The following is a 16358-nucleotide window of genomic DNA, read 5'->3' as shown; positions in this document are numbered from 1 at the left end:
GGATTTTTCTTTGCCATTGGAGCCTTTAAATTACAACATGTAAACATTAAATTTATAAAGACTGGAGTTTACCACATAAAGGTCCAGGAACATTTCATAAATACAAAAAGAGTGTATAATGTTAAAAACTCGTTTATTTACGTTAAAAAAATGCCAAATTTAGATGCTCAAATTAAGATAGAATCTAAACGTAAACAACGTCTAATGCTTTTTAAATGAAAAAAAAATCACTTAATAGATCAAACTTTAGCGATTTATAAACTCAGAAGTAAAATAACTAATAGAGAATTAAAAAAAAATATATATTGGCAAGGTATATATAAGAGTGCAGTTATAGATAATATTAATATTATCTATAACTGCACTCTTTAATATTATATTTATAAGCAATTTAATATTAATAAGCTACATAAAAAATATATAATATATATATATATATATATATATATATATATATAAATGTTCAAGACAGAGTACTCAACAAAGGAAATAGTCGAGCTCACACATAAAAAAAACTTTTTTTTATTTTTATTAATACAAAATCATATTTAAAACGACCATCAACTCCTACCACCCCAACCCAACCTTAAAGACCTCCTTACTAGAGTCTGTTATTTAGTTCTTATAGTGTAATTACTTACTACGTTTAAAAGCGAAGCTGCTTTAATTTTATTTTAAATGCTTTATATATTCTATAATTAAATCTTTTTTAAATTTTTTAAATCTTTATATTCTATTAAATCTATATATTCTATTAAATCTATATATTCTTTTTTAAATTTTTTTAATCTATATACTCTATATATTAAATATACTCTTTGTAACTTTTTGTACAAATTTTAGTTTTATTTATTAAATCGAAAAAATTTAATAGAAAGTTCAACAAAAAGTTTTCATTAAGCTTCCCCCCCCCCTTTTTATTTTTTTAAATAATTTTTTGTCTTAAAAAAGAAGAAGGTGATTTTATTTTTTCATACTAGAAGCATCTTTGATTGGTTCTGCAAAGCCGTATTCTAATATAAAATGTTATTTGTCAGTCGGAGACTGGTCTTAATCAAGAATTTACTGATGCATCCTTCAGTAAAGGTCAATGCCAGAATGTATTTATGTTTATTTTTGTAGTAACAAAAAACACGTCATTTTCGACAGATAAAAGTATATGAGTCATTTTCTCATTCCGTCAACTCCGTTACTGAAATTTTGTCCTACAGCTATAATAACGCAATTCTTGTACAAGTAGCATAAAAAATAGCACCATGTAGTAATACTTATCGTTAATATAAACTAGCATTTTATCGGATATTTCCAACTAAAATTTAAAATTTTGTGTGCACAATTGTTAATCAAAAATGTCCACTCCGTAGATGTCCTGCATCTAGGACTATATTGTTATACTCAATAATTTTTTTTCTTTAGTATTAAGGCTAATCGGGGACATAATTTGGTGCATTAGACATGCTAACATATGGTATTTTAATATATGTATTAATTTACACCTTATCCTGTTGTAGCTCTTGTCAAAAACTTGCTGTCCCCACATTTATTGTCCACTCCGTTATTACATTCTAAAATAGTCACAGGTTTGTAGTTTTTACTTATTTACTAATTAAAATAATGAAAAAAAGTCCAGTTCTATGGAATTTGTTAACATTTAAAGTTATATCGTGCTGCAAGCATTATTTATATAAAAATGAGAGCCTAATTACCTTATTTTAAAAATGATATTCTTATTCGAAGTCTACTCCGTTACGCTTTTTTATTCCGTAAAATTACAAATTTTTATATGGCGTGTTTTAGTACTCTTTAAATCTTTTGGACAATATAGCAATAAAAGATTTTAAAGATGTTTTCCCATGAGTAATAATGTCTACTCCGTTACTGTCAACTCCGTGATTTCCTCTTAATAACGGAGTTGACAGCAGCATAACGGAGCTGACATCACGAAGATAAAAAAATCAAAAGCTTTAAACTAAGCTATTTTCTGCATTAAATAAACACGTCAACCATTAGGAACTTACTGCAGCGATAAAATATGATTACCTTGCAGCGTTAAATATGATTACCGTATGTACGCTGCGTTCTTTTATTTTCAAGTTATTGTAAGAGTAATTTGTAAGTATTTTAGTATTAGAATTTCATTTATTGTTTGGTTTTTATTTACATTTGACTCTAATCTTTTGGCTTTTAAAATAAATGTAAATCTTGAAATATATTTTAATAATAATAAATAAACTTTTGGTGTATTAACAATTACAGTTATTATACTATTTTTCCAAAAGAAATACAACTAGGCATATAACATGAAAACTTCAAAGAAATCTCGTGCTGAAATTCAGAAAGCGTTTTGGGACAGACAGTTAGAAAAAAATGCAGACATATTTCGTGAAAAAGAACGCAAACGTTGGCATATGCGGCCTCAGCAGAAAAAAATTCAAGTGATATCAGAATTATCCGAGAGAAAAAAACGAATTGTTCGTCCTTGTTGGCGCGTCCAGAAAGCAAAATTTAGAGCTGCAAAAAGAAAGATTAAAACATCGTTATCAGAGTCACCGGAACGCGAGTTGAGTAGGAATAACGAACGCAAACTAAGAGGTAGAACTAAGGTTGCTTACCGAAAAACAAAGGCTTATAGAAAAATACAAACATTAACTGACGAGTTGGAAACGGCTAATTGTTCAGCCCAAAAATACAAAAAACGTTGGTTAAGGCTTAAAAGTTTCCTGCCTGGTTTACAAGCAAATTCACCTACAACTACTTATAGATCATCTACTTCTTCTGTAAAAAACGGTTTTCTTACAAATGAAACAAGCAGGATGTCAAATTTATTAGCAGGTAATAAAACTCCAAACTCTTCTTTTCCATCAAAAAGTACAACTCCAAACAGCGAATGCCATCGTGGTAATGCATCTCGTGATGCTGAAACACAGGATTTGATCAGAGAGTTTCTTACACGTGATGACAATTCTATAATAACAACTGGAAAGAAACAGACAATAACAAAAAATAAAGATAAAAACAAAAGCGACTACTACTCGATTCATTAATAAACCTTTATGAAAAATTTAGCGCGGAATATACGAGAAACAACATTTCATATACCACGTTTACTCGTTATCGCCCATTTTTTGTCCGCAAACCGTCGGCTAAAGATAGAGATACATGTCTGTGCAAAAAACACGAGAACATACAATTACTTTGTGATAAACTAATTATTCTGCGTGTTTTCAAAGAAAAAAATATTGAAGAAGTAGTGAAACAAGTTTGTTGTAGTACTGATAGAAGAGAATGCATGTTCAGAGAATGTAACATTTGTTTTAAGTCTCGTGTTCAATTTCAAGCAAAAGGATTGCTAAAAGATGAAAGTATTATAGTTTGGTTCCAGTGGGAAAAAGAAAAACAGGAATACGAAAAGATGGGAGAAAAGAAAACAACAAATGTTATCAGGAAAAGTGTGAAGCGTGGAACACTTAAAGATCTTAAATAAAAATTCTGTGAATCAATTCGAAACGAGCTATGCAAGCATGTTTTTATAATAAGACACCAGTTCAGAATGTACAAACAATTAAAAGAAACTGTAAATGTGAACAAAGCTGTTATACATATAGATTTTTCTGAGAACTATGTGTGCAAGAATTTTGCTGCAATTCAATCTTCACATTTTGGAGCAAGTAACAAACAAGCTACATTGCATACAGGAGTAATTTATAAAATGGATGGACATCAGTCATTTACAACTATATCCGATTCTTTGAGGCACAATCCTCCTTCTATATGGGCACATCTGGAACCCGTGCTAATTGAACTCAAGATAGATAACCCACAAATTACAGATCTTCATTTTTTTTCTGACGGACCAACCACACAATATAGGAATAAGCAAAACTTCTTCTTATTTTCTACATTGATATACAAATTAAAATTTAATTTAGCCAGTTGGAATTTTTTTGAAAGTGGGCATGGCAAGGGAGCACCAGATGCGATAGGAGGATCGGTGAAACGTCAGGCAGATCAATTGCTTAATATGGGTTGTGACCTTCCAGATGCAGAAAGTTTATATAATTTTCTTAACAATCGACATTCATTAATAAAGTTTTACTATATTGAGGGATCCAAAATTACTTCTTTTGACTCAAAATGTTCCAAAACATTAAAGGCTATTACAGGTACTATGAAATTGTATCAGCTGCACACAGACAGAAAATTTAATGTTTTGTATCGAGATTTAAGTTGCTTCTGTAAGAGGGCTACAGTTTGCACATGCTACAATTTAAAGCGATATATGTTTTTTCCAAAAACACTAGCACGGTAAAAAAATATCTGTGTATTTTATTATTTTGCTAATTTATTTGTTTCTATAATAATTAAATTTATTTTAAGTACTTCCGTGAATTTCTTTTTAATACTGCAGAATTTTAACAGTGATGAAAGTATTACTTCGGCCAATGCAATGGATGTCAATGATTACCAATTTCAACATTTAAGCAACAATATCATTGATCTGGTTAATTTCAATGAAAATTTGAATATCTTGTCGGTTGAAGCAAATGATGTTGTGAGCGACCACGACTTTCTTCACATTAATTATGTATGGTAATGATCCAGTAACAGAGCGGACAGTATTTGTTCAATTTAAATCCGAAAAAGATTTTCGTCGAGTTAGTTTCTTTTTTTATAGACGCTTTACCTTTTTTAAAAAGACAATGTACTGAATTTATTTGTATACTAAGATTTTCCCTTTAATTTAAAATGTAACTTACACTGTTTTGCTTTCAAATAATAAATAATTAGCAAATGTCAGTAACGGAGCAGACATTGTCACATAAATTAAATTTTTTATGTCACTAAATTTGGCTAATATACTTAACATGTAGGCTGTAGTTATAGTACCCAGTATATTTCATTACAAAAATAGAATTTGTTACAAAAATAATAATAATTCACAGATGTAGTTACATTGATGTTACGGTAACGGAGTGGAAAAAATTATTGGGCCTCATTACTTAATGATATCCAAAAACATTTAAAAAGCAGATTCGTGCAAAACCAAATCTATTTTGTACATCCCTAATGATGAAATTTAACATACTTGTTAAAATTTTATAGATAGTCCAAACTTTATTTTCATGCAACATTAGTTGCGACAAAACCGTCTTACGAGAAATTGACTCATATAACTAACTAGTTTGAGTTTACTAATTCGTCAACGTCGTTTTTTTTCATGCCAAAAACGATTTTTTTGATACATAAAATACATATTTGATATATCACTTTAAATAATTAAATAAAAAAATTAAAGAAATTTTTACGTTTCCCGTCAGATTGATCAAATTGACCAGATTAAATGGTTAGTCAATCCGTTAGAAAAATTAAAAAGCCGTATACTATAAAGATAAGCAAAAAAAATTATAAACTGATTCTAATCTGAAAAACCTTTATTTCAACAGTATTAATAGCATTTTATTGTAAGATTTTTTACATTTATATAATAACTTTTTTTTTTTTTTTTTTTTTTCGTAAGTTTTTGTTTACATTTGACGTAATATATATAAATTACATATTTTTTTTCAAATACAAACAAGGCTTCTAAAAGAAGATCAAATGATCTTATCGTCAGAAGCCTTTTACAAAACAGAGTACATAAAGTATTATAAAAACGCCTTTTTACAATAAGAGAACGTAAAAAATTAACATAAAAATATTAAAATAGTACTTAGATGAATAGAAACAAATTGTCAACAAGTATAAAACAAAGATTGAACATACATTTCAAAATTATTATATATCATAAGACAAATTAAAAATATTCTAAGATATTTTCAATAGAGAGAATGAGATCTTTTAATTTAATTTTAAAAACAGAATAAGTTAGGGGTAAGCCGAAGTTAGGCAAAATAATTTTGTTCCAGAGATGAGCTGCACGATAAGTGATACAGAATTGATTGAACTTTGTTCGACAGAGTGGTTTATTTAAATAGTTATTATTCCTCATGTTAAATTTGCTTAGAGGTTTCAAAATAAAAAGGTCTTTAAAAATTAAAGGAGATAAATCATACTTCCACATATAAACAAAAGATAAATTTTTATATACGTTTAGTTTATAAACATTGAGGATTTTCATTTGATTGAAAAATATTGAGGAATTTGAGAACCGATCCGCAAAATTAATTACATGGATCGCATGTTTCTGACGGCGATGGAGACATTGTAACTTGCTTTGATCAGTACTACCCCAGGCAATAATTCCATAACTTATATAACTATGAATAAAAGAATAATAAAGTTTAGTTAAATTATTTTTATCTAAATGAGTACGCGCCTTATATAGAATTCCAATACTTTTTGAAACTTTCGAGCAGACATAGTTAATATGATGTTTCCATGTGATGTTCTCGTCAATGAAAACCCCCAGGTATTTAGTTTCAGAATCTCTTTTTATTTCATTATGGTCAATAAAAATTTTTGGTAAATTTTGGGGTAGAGAACGTTTAGTCATTTCGATGATGATAACAAAAGCAATATGATAAGATTTATTTACCACTTTTACTTTATGATTTTTATTACTTTTAATTACCTTTTTTTATTATATTTAAATTTAGTTTCAAATTTTTACTTTGAAAATAATGATTGTTTAAATTTATGATCACAAGTTCATTATTTAATGCAATCTTTATCTAAATTATAACCATAAATAAAAATTAAAACCCATTATTGACAGGATATAAATTATTAGTCAAATGCATTTTCGTTTCTTTGGTGTTGTTGCAAATGATATAAAAATAATAATAAAATATATATATTCCAATTTACCTAACCCCATAAATCTGAGTAAGCGAACGCAAAGGACCCTCAACAATATTGGGAATAGGAGTTTGTCAAAAGAGCCTTTAGTTATTTACAGATGCATCAAAAATTAAAAGAAACACATTCTTTTTAATACACGTGACAAAACTATGTATAAATAATTTTTTAATTTTGTTTGTTATAAAGTTAAATAACATTTTTCCAATTTTTGTTTTAAATGTTTTTACGCAACAATTTTTATGTCTGCGCAATTGACGAAATGTTCTTGTGGTCCGAGTCCCATACCGCATTTTCCACCTTCGCACCCCCAGTTGTTTCCTCCCTTGTACCACCACTGCAAAACGCATCTCTCACATTTTAAATTGGATGGAAGTCGAACTTGATATTTATATAAAAATCTGCCCCATTCTGTCACGGCAAATTTTGTCCCTCCTTTTACTAATTCCAATAGTTCTCCGTTTAATTTACCAATCGAATCACCTGAAGTTTTAGTCTTAGAAAAATCTCCAACTCTAATTTCGAAATATCCCATGTGACTAGTTGTTAACAGAATTTCGAGATCAATTATTTGCCCTTTTTTGTAAGTTTTTACTATGATGCCTTTGTCATAACTAAAGATAGAGATATATATTTTATATAAATATATATATATACATAAAATAAATATATGAAAAATAAAATTTATAAACAAATACTAACATGACCGGAGAAAAAAAGTAACAATTTTGCGACCGTAGTCTTATTGCTGGACCTCTTATATTTCATGGCGTGTTTACATAAGTTAAACAAGGACGTCATTTTATAAGATAAAAACATATTCTTTTTACTGTTAAAATTTATTTGAAATATAAATTAAGTAAAGAAAAGAAGTAATAAATTAAATCTCAAAATGCGCCAGGAAAAATTTCCTTAAAGAACTACTAAGTAATTTTGATCTCCATGTTTAGTCAAGTATAACCTCTATTAGAAAACCCTGGCCAAAAATATAGGACCTAAAGAATTTTGAAACAAAAAAAAAAAAAAAAGAAGACAGAACTTTGATAACTATAAACACTTTTTAACTTATGTGTTTTAATTTAATGGGGTACTTTAATTAAGGTGAATGTTTTGTATTCACTATTGTTAGTAGAAATATGCTCTGGGTTGATTGTAGTTATGATTTGAAATATTAGGTAAAGTAAACATGACTTGTTTTATAAATATACTGGGTAAAGTACACATAATTTATTTTATTAAAAAGCATGGCCGTCCCAAAGAGATCTTCAAGAAGGAGTGATGGATCTATTTTTTGCCGAGTAAGGCCTAGAAAATTTTTTTTTTGCCGAAAAAAGTCTTAAAAAAAAAAGTACTCGTTGACCAAAAATTGCCGACTGCCAACTTCAGATCCAATATTGCCGACTCCAGTTTCCGAATTCGTCGACTAATTTTTGAATATAAATATCCTAGGGGGGTTAGATACCCCTTATGCCCCATCCTCGAGACAGCCCTGTTAAAAACATGAATAAGTATTAGAAGTATTTTTTTTATAGATAAGTTTTTAATGTTTGTGTTGTCAATAAAAAGATCAGGAAGTTTCAAAGGAATAATATTTCTTTTGTGTAATCTGGAAATGTCAAAATCTGGTCATTTCCCAGCAAACATTGTTTTAGTGGATTTGCACTGGGCCTATATAGACATTTTTTAGCGGTTTATTGGAGTTCGGTTACTTAGTAGAAAATTAGTGGTAGTCGCTTGGTCTAATAGTCCACTTAGTAACCGATGAGCAAAACTATCGTAGACCGCTCAAAATGTCTATATTAAATTTGGCTATAGAATATTTGCTGGATTATGTTGGAGAGCGCGATGCAAATCTTAAATAAAATAAATTTTTAAACTGCGCTCTCCTCAACAAATACTGAAGTTTGACAACTTTACGAAACATTAGTTTTTACTAGTAATTTATAAAATTTAGTTTAATAGTACTTTATTTATTCATAGTATTTTATTAAAGTAATTTATAGTGTTCAGTTTTACCTATCTTTAAGGATAGTTTATTAAACTTAAAACACTCTATACAATTTAAGAGTTCCTTGGTGACTGTTTGAAATTAAAAAGTAAATTACAATTATAACAATATAACTTTGTGTTGTCATCAAATAAAATTGAATTTTAAAATGAAATAAAGTTAACTTAAGTTGTTTATAAAAACAAGAAGGTGAAGTAGTCCAAATTTTGATTTTTGAGGAACCGTAAGTAATGGTCAAATCGTGATTCCTGTTAACTCTAGTAACTTTTAAACCGAAAAATGTTTGAGTTTTTGATGCCATAATGTTTTATTTTTACAAAAAGAATTTTATGATCTATTGTGTTAAAAGCCCAGGTGGTTCTACGAAAACAACCATTTTATATTTTTTTAAATTGAACATTAATAAAAAGTAAAGGCCATATAGAAAAACAAGCTTTATAGCTCATGCGTTTAAAAAGTGTGAGTAAAAAAACTTTTTTGACGTCGCACAGTGGGGCAGAATAGCTTTAAAACTGAACAAAATCTTTTTTTTGTAGTTTCCAATTTTTAAATTTAATAATCTTTTTAAGGGCACTTGTTAGACTTAAGAAAAATTAGTCCATAAATTTTTAAATAGTTATTTACTAATATCAGACGTTTTTAATGTATTTTCTAGTAATTTCGAGTGAAGTTTCTTAAAAACCGGAAAGTAATATTAAAAAAAAGAAACTGAGAAACTTCAATAAATAATACTAATAAAATGAGAAACTTGCATGAACAAATAATACTAATAAAACGTATTCTACTCGATTCAATCAAATAAACTACAGTAATTCAAATATAATGTAAAAAGCAACTTGAAAAAAAAATTACTCGAAAAACTTCGATTATTTTTATATTAAAAAAAACCTTTTTTAAATGTAAATTTCCGTAAATCAATGGTCAAAAAAAATCAATGGTCAAAAGTTAATAAAAAAAAACATCATCATCATCACCATCATCATCATCGTCATCATCCTCATCCTCATCCTCATCATCATCATCATTAATATGTATGTCTGGAGGTTTCAGTAAATCTAGTGCTCCTTTTGGAAGCTTGTTAAGTTTTTTTTAAGCAGTACTCGTTTACTGGAGATAATAGTATCAGAATTCAATAAAAAAAAGTTAAAGATATCAACATTTGTGTCCTTTCGACTACATTTTCTAGAGTAATTCTCTCTATACCTTTTAAAGTCTTTATTGCAAGCCTCCCGTGCTTCCTCAGTCAGTTGACCTATTTGCAACAATGCATATGATATAATTTCAGGACCATGTATAAAGTATTTATGCAATGTAGGGGGCATGCTGTACCATGAATACTTTTCAACAAAGTATCTTGCTGTGTCAAGAGCAAATAATTTAAATTTATTTACTGCAATATCATATCCACTCGCCACTGCTATCATAACTGTGTGCATTTTTTTAATCAAAACTATATCTATATTTGTTATAGCAGCTGAAATTTCTTCATCGGCAAAGAAACGTCTAGCTGAATTTCCATCATTCGTATTGCCAAGTCCTGGTTTTGGTTTAACAATAATCAAACCACACTGTTCTCGATATTTTTTCTGAATTCGATCTTTATTGTTTGCGACAATTTTTTTATCATTTCCACGAGCTTGCCACTTCTTGATTGGTAGTTTATAAGCCAAGTGCAAAATGCATTCGAACATTCGAATCCGCCCATGTAGCACAGATAAGCCAAATCCCAAGTTTTCAGTTTTGATACTCCTCTGAACCATTTGCTCAATATCATTAAATTGCTTTGAGGTTGCACCACATATAAAACATCTTTGGGTGAAAGTAGTCTCTGTCAGAGCATTACCTACTTTGCCATCTACCACACAAAAAATTAAAGTGTGAAATACTTCTGCTTGTCTTTCTTCGATTAGGCACTTTGTCTTAACAATTCTTTTTATTTTCTCATCTACTCTATTCTTCTCAGCAATTGATTCTATCTTAGACTCTTTTATAAAATCAATTTTTAAAGGCCTACAATATTTTGTGGATGCAGGGTGTGGATTCGACCAAATAATTTTTCCACCAGAAACAAGACGAAGAGGGACGATACATGTTAGAAAAACAGTTGAATCGCTGGTTTTGGAATCACAAAATGCTTGTTTATAGGAACTATGGCCTGAAGAGCCATCAAACCCCCATTTCAAAATTAATTGAAGCTGATTTAATTCTTTATTCTGAAGAGTCCTAATAACAGGCTCCACAGCTAAAAGTAAGCGCTGTATTGTGTGGTTCAGTAAAGATTGCAAAGAAACCAAAGCATAGGTTTCTGTTGCATGAATATCAATAGGATAACATAATTTATTGGCTGCTTGAACCTTTTTGTATGAGGGAAACCTTTCAGGTACAATTTTCCTTAAAACATTATATTGATATCTAGATAGTTTTGCTTCCAACAGTTCTTTCAACAGTTTTGATGCATGTCACATTCCTTCAGTTCTTAAACTTATTTGAGTAGCACAGTCTAAACAGATAGAGAATGAGTCTCGCTTAAAACTTTTGATTTCCTTCGGATCGTTCGTTCACAAAAATTTGAAGTATTATATTTCTTTTTGTTGCCGCAAGTTTTGCTCGCTGTATGCTGATTTAAACAAATGGAACTGTTTAACCAAAACTTATTGTTTTTTTGAAAAACTTCATATCGTCTGGGATAGTGCAAAACCGCGTAACTAGCATTGGAAAATACCGCGTATTTACAGTACATTTATTTTACTGGAAAAGTTTAAAATCTAAATTTTTTTTTATTTCAACAGATTTTGGTTTCATTTTAGTATAAAGAATATTATTCATGTTTTTTGTAATGTCAACAACAGATATTCGTTGTTAAAATTATTAATATCCAAATATAGTAGCCAATGCTAGTTACACGGGTTTGCACTATCCCCGACGATATATCCAGTGTGATTTTATCCAACGAGATTTATACTGTGACAAAAATAAAGACAGTGACTGACTTAACGCAATTAAACGTTTTTCTTCGCATTCTGTAAGATTTTTAATTTCTTTATTCAAAAAATGAAATTGTTCATTCATTTTAATAAACCCAGAGTCTCTCATAATAGCCACAAGTTTACTTCCTTTAAAAAACATAATGTTATTACTCAAAACCGAAATCATATAAAAAAGTTTTAAGATTAACCTAAAAAACAATTACTAAAGCTTGCTAAAAAATGTGATGGAGAAAAACGTCATTAATTTGATGCGTTAATGACTTGGTTTTGACAATCTATAATCATGAGCCATTTCAAAAAAAAAAATCTCAGGTGTATCTAGGTGAATACCTAAACAAAAAATGCATTGTTTAAAAAAATTACATAAAAATGAAATATTTAAAACGCTATTTTTGTAAAGGCATAATACTATATAGTGCAAGCACTTAAATAATATTTTATTATTACCAAAAGATAGCTACAAGCCTAAAATTAAAGAATACCAAAAAAAAGTTCATAACTTAAGACAAACTTCTCAAAAGCACTATATAAACAAAGTGGTACTTTTAACTCGCGCAAGCGAGTCATTTTTTAGACAAAAGAATATGGCTAAAATATGGATTCCACAGGGTTAAAGGTCAGTCCAAACCTAAAAAAAACGTGGTTAAGATGGACTAGAGAATCTTTTATGCATTACTACTAAAAAAAATTTCATAATGCCTTATTTCATTTTCATCAATTGTCCAATGTTGAAGCAATTCTGCCCCACTGTGCGTCATGCGCAATAAATTATCAAGTTAAAACTTTACTTAGATTTTATAAAAGATTTCCTTTTTAATTTTTGTTTAAAAATTTTATAAATAAGTTTTATTTCTTTTTACTTGAGCCTAATTTTTTTTTCGTTTTACTTGAGATGAAACTTTCTTTTTTATTTTTTTCGCTTCTCTTACGTCATTAAAGTGTATAAAATAAAACGTTTATAAATTATAGACACGCTTACTGTTAACGATTGTTTTATTGATGATTTATCTAAGGCTCCATATCGTGCATATTAATTTATTCGTTGATCGGTCAACTTGCTCTAAACAGTTGCTCAACTTAGTCTATTGTGCAGGTTGAGCAGGTAAATTTTATACCTTCTCAAGCAAATCAAAAAATGTGCGTTTTTCTTAACCAATCTTTAGCAGGTTAAATTATCTTTTTAATATTGAAAAAGTTATGCATATCCTCTTCTTTACTGGTTTTAAACACAAAATTAAATCATAAAAGCAAAAAATTTCAAAAAAAGATCTTGGAACAGAAAACGGCTTGTGCCGGAAAGGTCTGGAATTAAAATGCTTTTAAAAATGTCAACATTCTGATGTTCCGAATTTTTAAAGTTATTTCTATCTCTACCTACCTTCCGCCGTCCATGTGTGGTTGATCTTTTTCATGCCATGGGTCACCACAAACTCCACAACGCCCACCATTATTCATATTCATAACAGTAGCTCCACCGCAAAACAATTCGTTATCGTTGTAATTAGCTGGCGTGTTAAACCCGAACCTCCACATTGAATTTCTAGCTGGTGGATTTTGTAAATAACCGTGACCATTAATTTGTGGAGCGAGACTAATCAAAATAGTTGCTATAGTAACAAAGTTCATTTTTAAAAAAATCCTAATTTTAATGGTAACTATTATAAAACTCGTTAATTGGACCAAAAAAAAAACTCCTTAATTGTGTTTTATATAGTTTGTTCAATTTGTACAGCTTTTTAATGTTTTTTTATTTACTGAGAGTTTTTTGTGTGTTTTAGATGTCTTTGAATTGCAATATCAATATTTAAAAAGGTATGTTTGAAGTTAAACGATAATATTACAGTGACCTTCCCACATCGATACGTTTGTAAACAATTATACTATGGTAAATATTTCATGAAAATAGATATTGTTAAACTATGTTTTTCCAGCTTTACCTTTATTCATCTTATAAAATTTCAAAACCTGCTTGCATCTTCGTTAATTTGACGTCCATGTTGTCTGCAAATGCAAAATGCGCATATCTCAATATGCAAAACATTATAAAAAATACCTGCAATGACGTACATTTAGTTTCCCAGAAAAACTCGTTTGTAAACGTTTATACCAGCAGAGGCAAAAAAATTACTTAAACTTGAACTGGAAGCTTTTTTTGGCAGCTTAATGAATGTAATTAAATGCAAATAAATGTAAGATAAATGCTATAATTACTAATAAATTAAAAAGTTTCGACTTTCAATAAAACCTTTTATTCCTAATAAAGCTTTTTTCCTAAAGACCTAATAAGCCAACTTATGTTTTAACTATTTATTTAACTCGTTTATATACGTTACTTAAAATATTAAATAATGTTTAAATAAAAAGTAAATAAAATAAGGTATAAAAAGTGGTTTTTAAACTTTTTAATTTTCCAACTAATTGTCTTTTTATATCCGTTTACATCCGTTTTCCAACAAGGTCTTTTTCCAAAAATGCCTTAAAGCAACCAAAAAGTTTGTGTGGTTTTTATTTTATGTTTACTTCTTACTTCTATGAATTATGATCAGTAAACAGAATATAGTGGTGGGTTAGTTTTGAATGATGAGTTAAAGCTTATTTCAACGAGCATCAGTATATTTCATAAGTTTGATTACTTTGATTTAAATAGAAAGTATATTTAAAGCAAAAAAAATTTTAATAAATGATTAGAAGAGTATAGTTGTTTCAAATGCAATATTTCGTGCTTGTTTACAAGATGAATTCAAACTTGGTACCAAAACTGCAGATGTTTTTTGCAAGATATGCGCTGCTTTTGGAGAAGGTACTGTAGCTAAATAGATTTTTTTTTTATTTTATTTATTCAAAATAAGTTTTACAATATAAGAATGAATAAAATACGTATAGTCAGAATTACAATTTTGTTAACGTTACAACAAGAACGCGGATACTCGCAGAAGATCATAAGATCTTGTCATCGAGAACCGCCTAAACAGATTTTAAATAATAAATAATCCTTTAATAATTCATAGACAAATATTCACTCATAAATACAAATATAGTTATTTATACATATTTAAACATACAAACATGTAAATAAATATACTTACACATCAATATATATATATACACATACAAATAATACGCACAAATACACATACATATATACGTATATATATACATATATATATATATATATATATATATATATATATATATATATATATATATATATATATATATATATTATATATATATATATATATATATATATATATATATATATATATATATATATATATATATATATACATTGTGAAAAGAAATTGGAGATGTGCGAGACTTACATTTAAACATAAAAACACAATACATTAAAAATATTAAGTTGATATATATTAAGAATATTCATTTCGTTTAAAAGAGGCTTAGCATGATAAAATCGATGTTTAAAATTAATAAGTCGTGCAACATGTTTCTGTTGGCGATAAAGTGGTTCTAATTTAGTTTTACTTACACTACCCCAAGCCGCATTAGCATAGTTTAGATGGCAATGAATAAAAGAGTGGTAAAGCTGAATTAAAGTATGTTTATTTAGCATGCTTCTTATTTTAAATAGTATTCCTATACTTTTGGAAATTTTAGAGGATAAGTTTTCAATGTGTTTTTTCCATGTCAGATTTTCATCAATAAAAACCCCTAAAAAATTTGTAGCCGTTACTCTTTTAATTTGAATGTCATCTATAAAAAGAGCAGGCAATTCACATGGTAGAAGATGTTTTTTGTAGTATGGATGAAAGAGAGACCATTTTGTTTCTTCAATGTTAAGAGAAAGCTTATTTAATTTAAACCATTCTGAAATTTTAATTAATTCTATGTTCATACTTTGAAATAGGGTAATTATGTTACTATGAGATAGAAAAAAATTCGTGTCGTCAGCAAACATAATTGTCATTAAATTAGATGCTTCATAAAGATCGTTTATGTAAATGAGAAATAGGAGAGGTCCTAGGACAGACCCTTGAGGAACTCCGCATGTTACATCTAACAAGTTTGATTTCGATGATACGTCATAGTGAACAAATTGCTTTCTATTACTTAAATAACTTTTTAAAAGCTTCAAAACATTGCCAGAGATTCCGTAATATTTAAGTTTTTTAAAAAGAATTTTATGATCTATCGTATCAAAGGCTTTAGACAAGTCAATAAAAATGCCTAAAGTAAATTTGGAACTTTCAAATGATTCAAGAATATATTGTGTTATTTGGAGTATAGCGTGTTCAGTGGAGTTACTTTTTTTAAACCCATATTGATTTTTGTATAGGATATTATTTTGAGAAAGATGATTAAAAATTTTATTATAAAGAATTCTCTCTATAATCTTTGAGAAAACAGAGAGAACAGATATTGGACGGTAATTACTAAAATTAAGTAAGTCTCCACCTTTAAATATTGGTGAAACTCTAGCTATTTTTAATTCATCAGGAAAAATTCCTTGTTGAATTGAACATTTAAATATTTTAAAAAGGATATTTTTTATGATATCATATGAATCAATGACAATGTTTCCATTGATATCATCAGGACCGACT

General features: G+C 28.5%; 2 protein-coding genes across 2 annotated transcripts; one reads left to right on the top strand and one right to left on the bottom strand.

Moving 5' to 3' along the window:
* Positions 1-2047: 2047 nt before the first annotated feature.
* On the top strand, positions 2048-4671 carry LOC136087279 (uncharacterized). Its single transcript, XM_065809726.1, has 2 exons — positions 2048-2112; positions 2280-4671. Exon 2 carries the CDS (start codon positions 2301-2303, stop codon positions 3042-3044), a length of 744 nt encoding a protein of 247 aa, XP_065665798.1. The 5' UTR covers positions 2048-2112; positions 2280-2300; the 3' UTR covers positions 3045-4671.
* A 2278-nt stretch (positions 4672-6949) lies between these two features.
* LOC105849643 (uncharacterized) lies at positions 6950-13514 on the bottom strand. Its single transcript, XM_065808970.1, has 2 exons — positions 13172-13514; positions 6950-7412 (listed from the first exon to the last, which is right to left on the bottom strand). The coding sequence occupies exons 1-2, from the start codon at positions 13417-13419 to the stop codon at positions 7025-7027; spliced, it is 636 nt and encodes a 211-aa protein (XP_065665042.1). The 5' UTR covers positions 13420-13514; the 3' UTR covers positions 6950-7024.
* Positions 13515-16358: the final 2844 nt, after the last annotated feature.

Source organism: Hydra vulgaris, chromosome 11 (assembly GCF_038396675.1).
Source record: "Hydra vulgaris chromosome 11, alternate assembly HydraT2T_AEP".
Classification (NCBI taxonomy): domain Eukaryota; kingdom Metazoa; phylum Cnidaria; class Hydrozoa; order Anthoathecata; family Hydridae; genus Hydra; species Hydra vulgaris.
This window is presented reverse-complemented; position numbering and strand designations above follow the sequence as displayed.